The sequence below is a fragment of the Capra hircus genome, chromosome 8 (assembly GCF_001704415.2).
Source record: "Capra hircus breed San Clemente chromosome 8, ASM170441v1, whole genome shotgun sequence".
Classification (NCBI taxonomy): Eukaryota; Metazoa; Chordata; class Mammalia; order Artiodactyla; family Bovidae; genus Capra; species Capra hircus.
The window spans coordinates 83,596,993-83,609,473 of NC_030815.1; the positions used below are offsets into that span (position 1 = coordinate 83,596,993).

The 12,481-nt window shown below is 37.9% G+C and overlaps 1 protein-coding gene across 1 annotated transcript in view; it reads right to left on the reverse strand.

Moving 5' to 3' along the window:
• IARS (isoleucyl-tRNA synthetase) overlaps positions 4,068 to 12,481 on the reverse strand; it is an 81,237-nt gene continuing 72,823 nt past the window's right edge. The window contains exons 33-34 of the mRNA XM_005684159.3: positions 11,946 to 12,098; positions 4,068 to 6,817 (exon numbers count right to left, since the gene is read on the reverse strand). Of these exons, the coding sequence (XP_005684216.2) occupies positions 6,735 to 6,817; positions 11,946 to 12,098 (236 nt within the window). The 3' untranslated portion in view covers positions 4,068 to 6,734. The remainder of the gene's footprint in view (positions 6,818 to 11,945; positions 12,099 to 12,481) is intronic.

Genomic DNA, 12,481 nt, shown 5'->3' on the forward strand with positions numbered 1-12,481 from the left:
TGATAGGTTTTTGGCCTCAAGGAACTAAGAAGCTTCTCTGTTCTAGAGCTGCCTTATCTTTGTGCTACAGGCCACATGCTTATTACCGTGAGACATTCCTCTCCCCACAAACCCTGGCCCTCTCTCCCCTCCCACACACACTAGTCACCCTAGTCACCCTGGTGTCTCTGGCAAGAGATGGGTTATTCAGGCCAATCAAAGCAAGAGGCTGCTTTGTCTGGGTGCTTATGGTAGGATGCCCTCTACTGGTTACCCCTTGTAATACCAGGTCTCTGGGAGTAGGTGGGGCTTGTTGTTTACTGCTTAATGTTCCAGAACTCCCTTGATGGGTTTGTCTCATACACAGTAAGTCCCCTACATACAAATGATTTTCATTCAGAGAACTTGTTCATATGTCCAATTTGTTTTTAAGTGCAACGAAGTTAGACTGGGTACCTAACTAACACAGTAGGCTATATAGTACTATACCATAATAAGTTTATAATACTTTTCACACAAATAATTTGACTGGTATACACGATCTGTCAACTCATGAAGGGTTACTGACTGGAAGGAGAGGAGGTGGGAAATGGTAGAGCTGAAGGATTGTCAGCAACAGGAGATGGAGGGCAAGCTGCAGTTTCACTCACAGCTGATGTTGCTGGCACAGGTTCTGGTTCCTTGCAGGATTCAATTTTATCTACTCTCCTGAAAAAATGATGCAGTAATGTCTGGGTGATAGCTCTCTTTTCCTCATCATAGATGGCAAGGTAGCACAGGTTGCATTCCGAATGGCTGCTGCAATTTTCATGTTCCATCCTATGTTCCTGTGTCTCAAAAAGTAACTGCCTCCTCAAGGAATTAGGAAGCTCCTCATGTTGCACAACAGAACTGTAAAGTACAGAAAAGCACAGCCACTCATAGAGCATGCGTGCAATGGACAATGTACGCCAGACACATGAACTAGCATGGTTGGACATGGAAATACGTGTCATATCTCTGAAAGTTTACAACTCGAAGGTTTGTATGTAGGGGACTTACTGTAGTTTGAGGGACTTCTGTTTCATCTGTGAGAGGAATGGACTACTTGACTCTCTTCTATGGCTAGGTTGGATCACCATCTTCTGTTCAATGGGGAAATTAAATCCTACCAGTTAGGCTGTCTTTCCAGTCATGAGGTTCCAAATCAATTCACCTCCCTTTTGAGAGTTTTCCTTTGGTTGCCTCCTTAGTTATTTCCATAGTTTACAGTTAGAGGAGCAAAAACAAACAGGTCTATGCACTCTTGTACGGACCTGAAGTCTATGTTTCACTTTTAAGAAACTGATACTTTCCAAATTAATGGTATCATTTTATATTCCCAATGACAGTGTATGAGGTCTAGTTTCTTTCACATCCTTGCCAACACAGGATATTGTCAGACTTCTAACTTTTAGTCATTCTGGTGGGTTTGTAATGATTCCCATTATAGTTTTAATTTCCAATTATCTGATGACTAATGATGCTGAACAATATTCATGTGGTTATTTGCCATTTGTATCCCTTCTACAGTGAAATCCCTATTCATCTTTAGCCAAATTTTTAAAAAACTGGGCAGTTTGTCTTACCATTGTTTAAGAGATCCTTATATATTCCAGGTTCAAGTCCTTTTCAGATATATTTTGCAAATATTCTCTCAGTCTGTGGTTTGCTTTTTATTATCTATAAAATATCTTTTGGAGAAGTGAAGTCTTTAGTTTTCTAAGTCCTACTTACTCATATTTTCCTTTATAGTTTGTGCTTTTTGTAACCTATTTAAGAAAACTTTTGCCTTGCTCTAATAAATTATCACAAACTTAGGTCAAGACAAAACAAACTTATTGTTTCATAAGTTGGTAGGTCAGAAGTCTGGTGGACTTTGATGACTTCTTTGCCTTGAGCCTCACAAAGCCAAAGTGAAGGTGTTGACTGTCTAGGCTCTTATCAGGGCCTTCTGGGAAGAATCTATTTCTAAGGTTGGTCAGGCTACTGGCAGATTCTAGTTCCTTTCTGCTGCAGGACTGAGGTCTCTGATTCCTTGCTATCATCTGGGGCTGACCTTAGCTCTAGAGGCCCTTCTCAGTTCTTGCACATGGACCCGACATCATTGAGCCAGCAACAGCATAACAAATTCTCATATTTGGATTTTTTTTTAATTGGAGGATAATTGCGCTGTGCAACATGAATCAGCCATAAGCATACATATATTCCCCTTTTTGAGCTTCCTTCCCACCCACCCCCATCCCAGCTCAGCATCAGGCCGAGCTCCCTGTTATACAGCAGCTTCCCACTAGCTAGCTATTTTAAACATGGTAATGTATATATTTCAATGCTACTCTCTCAATTTGTCCCATCTTCCTCTGCTATGTCCACAAGTCAGTTCTTTACATCTGTGTCTCTATTCCTGCCCTGGAAATAGGTTCATCAGTACCATTTTTATAGATTCCATATATATGCCTTCTTTGTTGCTCAGTTGGGTCTGACTCTTTGTGACTCCATAGACTGTAGCTCGCCAGGCTCCTCTGTCCATGGAATTCTCCAGGCAAGAATACTGGAGTGGGTAGCCATTCCTTTCTTCAGGGGATCTTCCCAACCCAGCAATCAAACCTGGGTCTCCTGCATAGCAGACAGATTCTTTACCGTCTGACTCACCAGGGAAGCCCCCAATATGCTTAAATACATATTTGTTTTTCTCTTTCTTCACTTGTCATGTTTGGAATTTATTACCTCCCCTTCTGTCAATTTCTCTTGCCTCCAGAAAGTTCTGTTTTTAAAAGCTGTGATTAGACTGGGCCCACTCAGATAAACCAGGATAATCTCTTTAAAGTCTACAACCTTAATCACACCTGCAAAGATGTGACCCTGGGTATTTAATATACTTACAGGTTCCAGAGATTAAGCTGAGGATATCTTTGGGGGATCATTTTACTTACCATATAAAGTCACTAAGGTTTTCTTCTAGGTTTATAATTTTAGCTTTTACTTCTGTTACACATTGTGGTAAAATATATTTTGCCTATTTATATTTGTTATATTTATATTTTTTGACTTATGAGTCCTTTTGTAAACGGAGAGGTATAGAACAAGATTCTGTGGATGTGTCTCTATTACAATCCACTTGTTACAGCACCATTTTGGAGAAAACATTATCCCTTTCCCATTGATGTCCTTGCCATCATTTAAAAAAAATTAATTGAAAATATATAGATCTACTTCTGGATTCTCTATTCTGCCCTAATGCTCTATTTCTTATCTTTCTGCCAATTCCAGTCTTAATTATATAGTTTCATAAATCCTATAGATTATTTAAATCCTCCAAGTTTGTACTTCTCTTTGAAAACTTACGTCTTAAATCCTCTGCATTTCCATATAAAATTTAAAACCAGCTAGTTAAGGTAGGTTATAAAAAAATTCTGCTGGGATTTTGATCAGTATTACATTGAACCTTTACATTAACTTGGGATAATTATCAGCTTAATATTATCTTCAGATCTATGAAAATTATAAAGAGTTGTTTTCTTGAAATTCAAATGTTGATGTTCTAATGCCCATGTGATTGCATTTATATTATAAAGTTAATTAAGGTCACAGGTGCCAAGTAGTTTCAGTTGTGTCCGACTCTTTGCAACCTTATGGATTGTAGCCCGCCAGGCTCCTCTGTGTATGGAATTCTCCAGGCAAGAATACGGAGTAGGTTGCCATTTCCTACTCCAGCGGATCTCTCTGACTCACGGGTAGAACTTCATCTCTTACTTTTGTCTCCTGAATTGGCAGTCTGGTTCTTTACCACTAGCAACAATTAGGAAGCCGAGGTCATGGGGGTGGGTCCCTAAATCCCATAGGACTAGTGTCCTAACAAGAGACACCGGGAGTTCACACACACAAAGAGGCCATGTGAGGATGCAGTGAAAATGTAAGAGCTCTCAGGACAGACTAAACCTGCAGCCTTGGTGATATTGGACTTCTAAACTCCAGTACGGTGAGAAAATAAACTTCTGCTGTTTAAGTCACTAGTTTGTGGTATTTTGTTATGGCAGCGCTACCTGACTAGTATGAACATGACATATCTCTTTCAATCATACAGGCTTTATTATCTCTAAGCAATATAATTTTCAGGATACAGGTACTACACATCTTTGGTCAAATTTGTCTTTGAAGTATTTCAGTGTTTGATGCTATCACAAATAATTTTAAATTTCATTTTCTTCCACTTCTTAACAGAGTTTCCATACACTCTACATCCAGTTTACTCTACTGTTAACTTACATCTTACATTTATCATGGTACATTTTCAGTTATTGAACCAACAATGATACAATACTGTTAACTAAACTCCATACTTTATTTGGATCGCATGAGTCTTCCCCTTCAGATTTTTTTCTGTTCCTGGATCACATCCAGGATGTCACATCATATTTAGCCTTTGTCTGCTTTGTCCCCTTTGATCTGTGAATATCTCAGATATTCCTTGTTTTTGATGACCTTGACAGTTTTGAAGAGCCAGGTACTGTCAGAATGTCTCTCAGTTTATGTTTTTCTCATGGTTAGTCTGGGGCTCTAAGTGCTTGGGAAGACAACAGAAGTAAATTAACAGTCTCATCAAGTCCTATTAGGAGTATATGCCATCAAACTGATGATGCTGACCTGTCCGAGGCTGTCTGTGCCAGTTTTCTAACTGCAAAGTTGCTTTTTGTCCCCTTTCCATACTTTATACTTTTTTGATGTAAATCATGAAGTACAGCCCACTCTCAGGGTATGGGGAGTTAAGGCGTACCACCTTGAGAGGGAACATCTATATAAATTATGTGGAATTTTACCAAGATCTGTCTCACCTCTCTCATTTATTTATTTACTCAATCATTTATATCAGCATGTACTCACTGATGTTTATTTTATACTTTGGATTTCAATTCAATCCTAAATTACATTTTTGTTCAAACTGTTCCAGCTTTGGCTACTGGAGGCTCTTTCAGGTTGGCTTCTGACACTCTGACATTCAATAAACAACTTAGCTATTTTTAAGGATCAAGCTTAGTATGTTAATTATATTCACATTGTGCAAAAGACCTCTAGAACTTTTCAAAGCTTGCAAAACTATTCCCATTTCTCCCTCTCTGTAGCACCTGGTAACCATCACTGTGTTGCATTTCAATGAATTTGACTACTCTAGATATACAAGCGGAATCACACAGCATTTATCTTTTTCTGACTGGCTTATTTCACTTTGCTTAACGTCCTCAAGGTTCATCCTTCTTTTTCAAGACTGCATAATGTTCAATTGTATGTATACATTACATTTTCTTGCTTCATTCATCCCTTAGTGGACATTTGAGTTGCTCCACCTCTTGGCTACTGTGAATATGTTGCAATGAACCTGGGTATGCAAATATTTCTTCAAGACCCTGCTTTTAATTCTTTTGGATATATACCCAGAAGTGGATTGCTATATCATAGAAATCATACCTGTTCTACTTTTAATTTTCGAGGAACCTCTATACTCTTTTCCATAGTGACTGCAAGATTTTACATTCCCACCAACAGTGCACAAGGGTGCTAGTTTCTCTGATCCTTGCCAACACTTGTTCCTTGTGTGGTTTCCTCCACCTCTGTGGGTTTGGATTTGAATGCATTTATTCTAGTGGCTAGAGCCACATGATTCAGAGTTCCTTTCAAGAGAATCTGATGTAGGGAGTATAGCTGGCTTATCTAGCTACTGGATTTTCAGATCAATGGATACATTTGTGCTGAGGCCACAGTCCCCTTCAGCCACTGACTAAGTAAGACATGGTCCAAAGTCAGGTCATTTCTGCCTAACTCTGGACTCCTTCTGAAGGCTCTGCCTTTGTCTTAAACCCTCCCCTTTATCTTTTGTGTATGAGAAAGATACCCTTCCCCCAATAGATTCTTGCACATCTAATTTTGTCTTGGCATCTACTTCTCTGACACAGCCATTTTTGGGAAGAAGTGAAATTAGATATTTAGTTTACTACCATAATTTAACTATTAGGACAATTGCTTCAAATCAGCCTCTTTAGTTTGCTGACGTTAACATGGTCATAGCTCTGGAAATAATTTGGTGCCAAATGTGTTTCAACAGTAATCTGAAGAGTTTTAGAAATAAATTTCTTTCAATGAAAAGAAACAAAGATATTTAGTCTAGTGTCTTAATATGGAAGTGACTATTAAGTTTTGAGTTCTTTAAAGATGGAAGAATGAATTACTTCTAACATATTTATTATCTGAGAGAAAGTTTATTGTTCTGATTTACTGAAACTTAAAATATCCCATTAAATTACCCAGGAAAATCCAGGTAGCAAAAAATATATAACACTGTCCATTCCTTTAAGAGATTTCAAACAAGTTTTAAAAGGCCACAAAACTATATATAAATATATGAGTGTGTGTGTGTGTGGACACACACACTATACCATTTAAACTACTTCTATATTCTATACTTAAAATTTCAAGTATAGTAGCCTACTTTTTAGAGCTGAGGTAACACCAACTTTCCCTTAACATAACTGCATAGGTGATTAAGGTTAAGTGTGAATACTACTGTGAAGTCTCAAGTCACCTGATCAATTCCATTTTGATTTTAGGTAAAAACCAGTATATTATACATGCATCTGAACGAAACATCTTCAATATGTCTGTGCCCATGTATCTGTTTCAGTGGAGGGGGAAGAACAGGTATACGCCAGGGAAACAACGTTGACTGAACCACAGATAACTGAAATTTAGAAGTCTGCTGTAGTTGGTAACACAGAAACATACACAGTCTTCGTGTTCAAAGTCTTCATAGGGATTTCTTCTGTAATTTCTAGAATGGAAAGAAGAAGTTTTAAGGAAATAATTTTTCTATCTATTTTGGATGAACATTAAAAAAAAAAAGTTAACTGCCTGGATAGCAAGATATTCGGCCTTACCTTAAGGGAAACCTAAACTCTGTCTCCGCTACTGGGGGGTTACTTTTTCCTGAATGACAGGAGTATCTTTTGTTATATATTGTGAACACACCTGGTAGTTTATGCTAATGAGATGACAATGAGATGACTCAGAGTGGAGCTGGCCACACCAGAAAAAACAATCATATGAGCAATTATACCTATGTAATGAAGTCTTAATATAAACTCTGGACACCAAGGCTCAGGTGAACTTCTCTGGTTGGTAATACACTGTACATACTACTATCATGCTCTCGGGCTAGGAGGAGGTAACACTGTCCATGACTCCTTTGGGAGAGATGATCTGAAGTTACATACTTGGACTCCCTTCCAGATTTGGCCCTGTGCATCTCTTCCCTTTGCCTGATTCTAGTTTTTTTTTTCCTTTCCCTATAATAAATGTAGTCATGAATACAGCAGCTTCCATAAGTTCTGTGAATCCTGCTTGTAATTATCAAACCTGAGGGTGATTCTTGGAAACTCTCTGAAATGCGCAGTTGGTGCCAGAGTGACCAGGGTCTCGTCTGAAATCTTTTGTCTGCCTAACTCCTAATACTTGGGGTTAGAAGTTTTAGGCAGATTTCTAGAGGACTGTGCCCTTAACTTAACTAATCTTAACTAATCTGAGTACTGACTAAGATGTACCTACATCCTCATCAAAGAGTATTTTCTTTTTTTTAATGCATGAATTCCTTTATTGAAAATATTGGGCTAGCACTGCATTAAATACACTCAATATCCATAAGTGAAGGGCCATATATGTCTTATTGGACAATATTGTCAAACAGTATTTTCTATGTCTACAGAAAAGGCCTAGACTCAATTCTAAGCAAGTAGCTCAGAGTTGTGGTTTCTAAATACTAACGCCTTACAACAGGAAGAACAATCAGTTCCAAGCTTAGGGAAGAAAGAGTACATGATAAACCAAGGACACTTACAATGTCAGAAAGCAAAAAGTTATCAAAGACTGAAGGCTCAGGTCAAAAGATACAGGAGACAATACGACTAAAGATAAAAAATTTGAGCATCCAAAAGTATAATACAGATGTTATAAATCAAAACACACTGAATACATAAAAGCTCAAAGAAAATGGGGAGAGAAAGAAGGAGAGAGACAAAGAGAGAGAGAGGAAAAAGAAAGCCACAACTACTGAGCCTGTGAGCATCGGAGCCCACAGGCCACAATGAAAGAGCCCATGAAGGGCAACTACTGAGCCTGCGTGCCCCAACTAGAATGTCTGTGTGCTGCAACTAAAACCCAACACAGCTAAATTAAAAACAAACAACAAAAGTGTCCCTGTATACTGGATAATTTAGAAAGCCACACGCATGCCCAGAGCAGTATGCATACATAGACCTGAGAAGAGGCATTTGATTCTGATAAAGATAAAAGGTTTTTGTGGCCAAAGGTGGCTGACTTTCAGGACTCAGTGCAAAAAGAAAGAGAAGCCTAAGGCAGGGCCTGGCAGAGCTGAAGGAGTGACCCAGAAAAGAGCCAATCTTCAAAGACTAGGAGAAGTGGGTATTTCGTTTTTACACTTTTAGTTCCTGGAGGTCAAAAAAACTCTTGTCAAGATATTAATAAAGGAACTATTTTTTAAAATAGTTTGGAAAAGTCATAAATAGATGGCTATAGCCTTCAACCCTCAAAAACAGCAAACCCTGGGGAGGAGAACCTGATTTCCAGTCACCACATTCAAATATCCAGTTCTCAACAACCAAAAAATTACAAGGCATACAAAATATAGGAAAGTACAGCCCATTCACAGGAAAACATAATTAACAGAATCTGTCCCTGAGAAAATGCAGATACCTGAACTTAATAGACAGACTGTCTTAATCAACTGTCTTAAATGGAAAACAACACACTAATGGGAAGGCCAATGGGAACCACAGACAAAGAACTAAAAAGCCATGAAAACTATCAACAAAATGAGAATATCAATAGAGAAATTATAAAATGGAATTAAACAGAAATAGTGGAAATGCAAAGTACAATAACTGAAATTAAAAGTCACTTAAGGGACTTCCCTAGCAGGCCCCTGGTCCCTTCTGATGCAGTGGGTGAGGGTTCAATCCCTGGTCAGGGAGATAAGATCCCACATGCCTCATGGCCAAAAACCCCAGAAAACATAAGACATACTGTAACAATTCCAATAAAGATTTTTAAATGGTTCACATCAAAAAATTCTTTTAAAAAAAGTCACTAGAGAATTTTAACAACATAGTTTAGCAGACAGAAGAATCAGTGAACTTGAAGCTAGGACATGTGAAATCATCCAGTCTGAAGGAGAAGAAAAGAGAATGAAGAAAAGTGGACAGAACCTAAGAAGCCTGTGAGATACAGGCCAAGTGACCAACATACACATTATGGGAGTTTCAGAAAGAAAAGAATATAGAGAATATTTGAAAAAATAAAAACCAAATCATGAAAGCAGCAAAAGAGAGGCAAAATACCAGTGAAGTCACTCAGTCGTGTCCGACTCTTTGTGACCCCATGGACTGCAGCCCACCAGGCTCCTCTGTCCATGGGATTTTCCAGGCAAGAGTACTGGAGTGGGCTGCCATTTCCTTCTCCAGGGGATCTTCCAGACCCAGGGATCGAACCCGGGTTTCCCACATTTTAGGCAGACGCTTTTACTGTCTGAGCCACCAGGGAAGTCCCGGGGATCTTCAATAAGATTAAAAGATTAATTTCTAATCTGAAACCATGGGAACAACAAGGCAAAGGAGTAACATATTTTAAGTGCTAAAAGAAAAAACTATCAACAAAGAATTCTCCATTTAACAAAACAGAGTTTTTCTTCTTCTTAATTTTTTCTTCAAAAATTAAGGAACAATTAAGACATTTCCAAGTAAACAAAAATTGAGGGAGGAGATCATTACTACCAGCTCTGACCACAAAGAAACGCTACATGGATCGTTCAGGTTGAAATGAAAGGGTGCCAGACAGTGAATCAAAGTCATATTGCTGCTGCTTTTAATTTTCAACCCCCCTTTTTGTTTCCTACATGATTTAAAAGTAAATACATAAAACATAATTAAGAATTTCTGTTTGGGGACACATAATTACAAAGATATAAATCCTGACAAGAATACAAATGGGGACAGAGCTGTATAGAAGCAGAGCTTTTGTATGTTATAAAAGTCAAACTGGCATCAATTCAAACTAGATTGTTACAAATTTAAGATGTTAGTTGTAACCCCCATGGTAAACACTAGCATCTTAACAGAAAAAAAACACAAAAGGAAGTGAGAAAATAGTACAATACAAAAAATAAACTAAACACAAAAGGTGACAACAATGGAGGAAATGAAGATAAAAAAGGTACAAGGCTCTGAGAAAAAATTTCCCAGTAAAATGTGAGAGCTTCTTCCTTATCAGTAACTATTATTTTTCTTTTTAACCAGAGCCTAACTGACCTGGAGAAAGAGAAATACCCATCTCTAGACTCCTTCAGCCTTCCTTTCTCACCTAAAGAGGAAAAACTAAAAAGCTGAGTAAACACCTGTGAAGGTCACAGCTCAGAGGCATAGGCTTACTGAAGACTGAAAACTAACTTTAAAATTATAGAACACTTCTCCCCACATACTCTACTACAACATCATAAGGGTTCCTGTATAATAGCGTATTACAGCTGAAAGGATGCGCAAAGCTCTGACCATATTTAAAAAGGAATCTCTAGGGAAACCATAAAACAACAGAAGGAAATTGGAGCCTCTGGAGCCTACAGCAACAATAAACAATTATAGCCTAATTCCTAGAAGATAAACATAAAACTTTACAATGAAAGCCTACCTTACCTCAGCTCCCTCTCCCCAAAACATCTCAACCAAATATCACGTTATTCTAAAAGGGAACACAGTAGGAAGAGATGAAGCAAGCCATCACCACTAGACTCAGATGTGGCAGAGATTTTGAAAACATCAGATTGGGAATTGCAAATAACTAGGATTAATGTTAAAGATGCTAACAGAAAGGGTGGACAATGTTGAAGAACAGATGGGTATGTAAGCACAAAGATGGGAATTCTAAGAAAGAATTAAAAGGAAATGTTAGAAATCAAAACACTGTAACAGAAATGAAGAATGCATTATACTGAAAAACTTATACTCAAGAACAGCATATTCAAACTTCAGAAGAATCAAAGATATGACTATTTGGGGAAAGACAATGTCTAGTAACTTTCCACCAGAGCTGGGAGACGCAAATCTTGATTTAGAAACTCCAATAAATCCCATGCTATAAGGCTGTAAAAATAAAAGGATGAAATGACAAAAGGTTTTTGGGATGACAAGAAGGATGGCTATTAATCAGAAAAAAACAGATCCCATTAAGGGAAGCTACTTGAGGAAATGATTCCAGTAGCATCAGCATTAAAATGAACACCCATGTGAAACGGGATTATAGAACAGAACACAACGGGAGGGCTAAAAAGTCAACAGAGAAATTGCCAGAACAGCCACAGAAGCTGAAATCACAGAAGCAGATGATCTAAGTGGGAGTAAGAGAAAACCTATCTTTAGAGACACTAGCCTGTGTCTTGTCCTGACTCTCTGTCTTCTCAATTGTGGAATGGAGAATGTCAACTAATGGCCTAACTCTTCACATTTTTATGCAGCTCACTCAGAAAAGGAGTAGGCACATAAAGTCAGTTATGTTTCCTTCAAGCTGTTATTTTAAGATACAGTGATCATTTCAATTCTCGGGGAAAAGGACAATTTTGGGATTAGCAAACAAGCTAACTTACCTAGAAGCGTATATTTTTAATAATATACCATTATATATTTTTAGATTATTTCCAAAGCAAAAAGTAATCATCCTTTAAATTATTACTAACATTCATAATATGGCAGATTTCTGGAGACAGCAAAAAAGTAAAAGAAAACAAGAGCATTATCTCTTACACATATAATCTACAAATGATTGATGGCATCAAAATCTATTTTCAAGAAAATAAAAACAAAAATGAAAAAGATTAGCATGTTCTAAAATCTCCTCACCTTCTGTTTGAGTCTCATTCAGAAACAGCTTTAGCTTCCTGCTCCGGAGGCCAAACATCTTGGCTGCTTCATACAGAAGACCTTGGTGGGTGAGCCCATTCTGTCCAAGTGGATTTTCAAGCAGAAGAGTGCCTACTGTTCCCATTAAACACTCTACAGAAAAATAAAAAAAGATTTAAATCCTGAGAGTTCACCCTCTTGCTGGTGGATCCCTACTGGAGGTGGTGACCAGATAGCTCTACTGGGCAGAGCAACAGGCTTGAAAGGCCAGAAGTGGGTACAAGAGTGGGATTAATTGTAGAAATAGAAACAATCTTAAATATGACACTGAGGGAAAGGAGAAAGGAAAGAAAAAACAATTAGTATAAGAGCCCAGGAGTTTAGGGAAGAGATATTCAGTAAACAGTCAAATGAAGCACGCAAAGACAGTAATAACTGTGCACAATGAGGATCTTAGAATATCAAGGAAAAGCAAGTACCAATCTCGTCTGCTGATTATATGTGGATATTTACAACAGTTCTCAGAATACATTTCA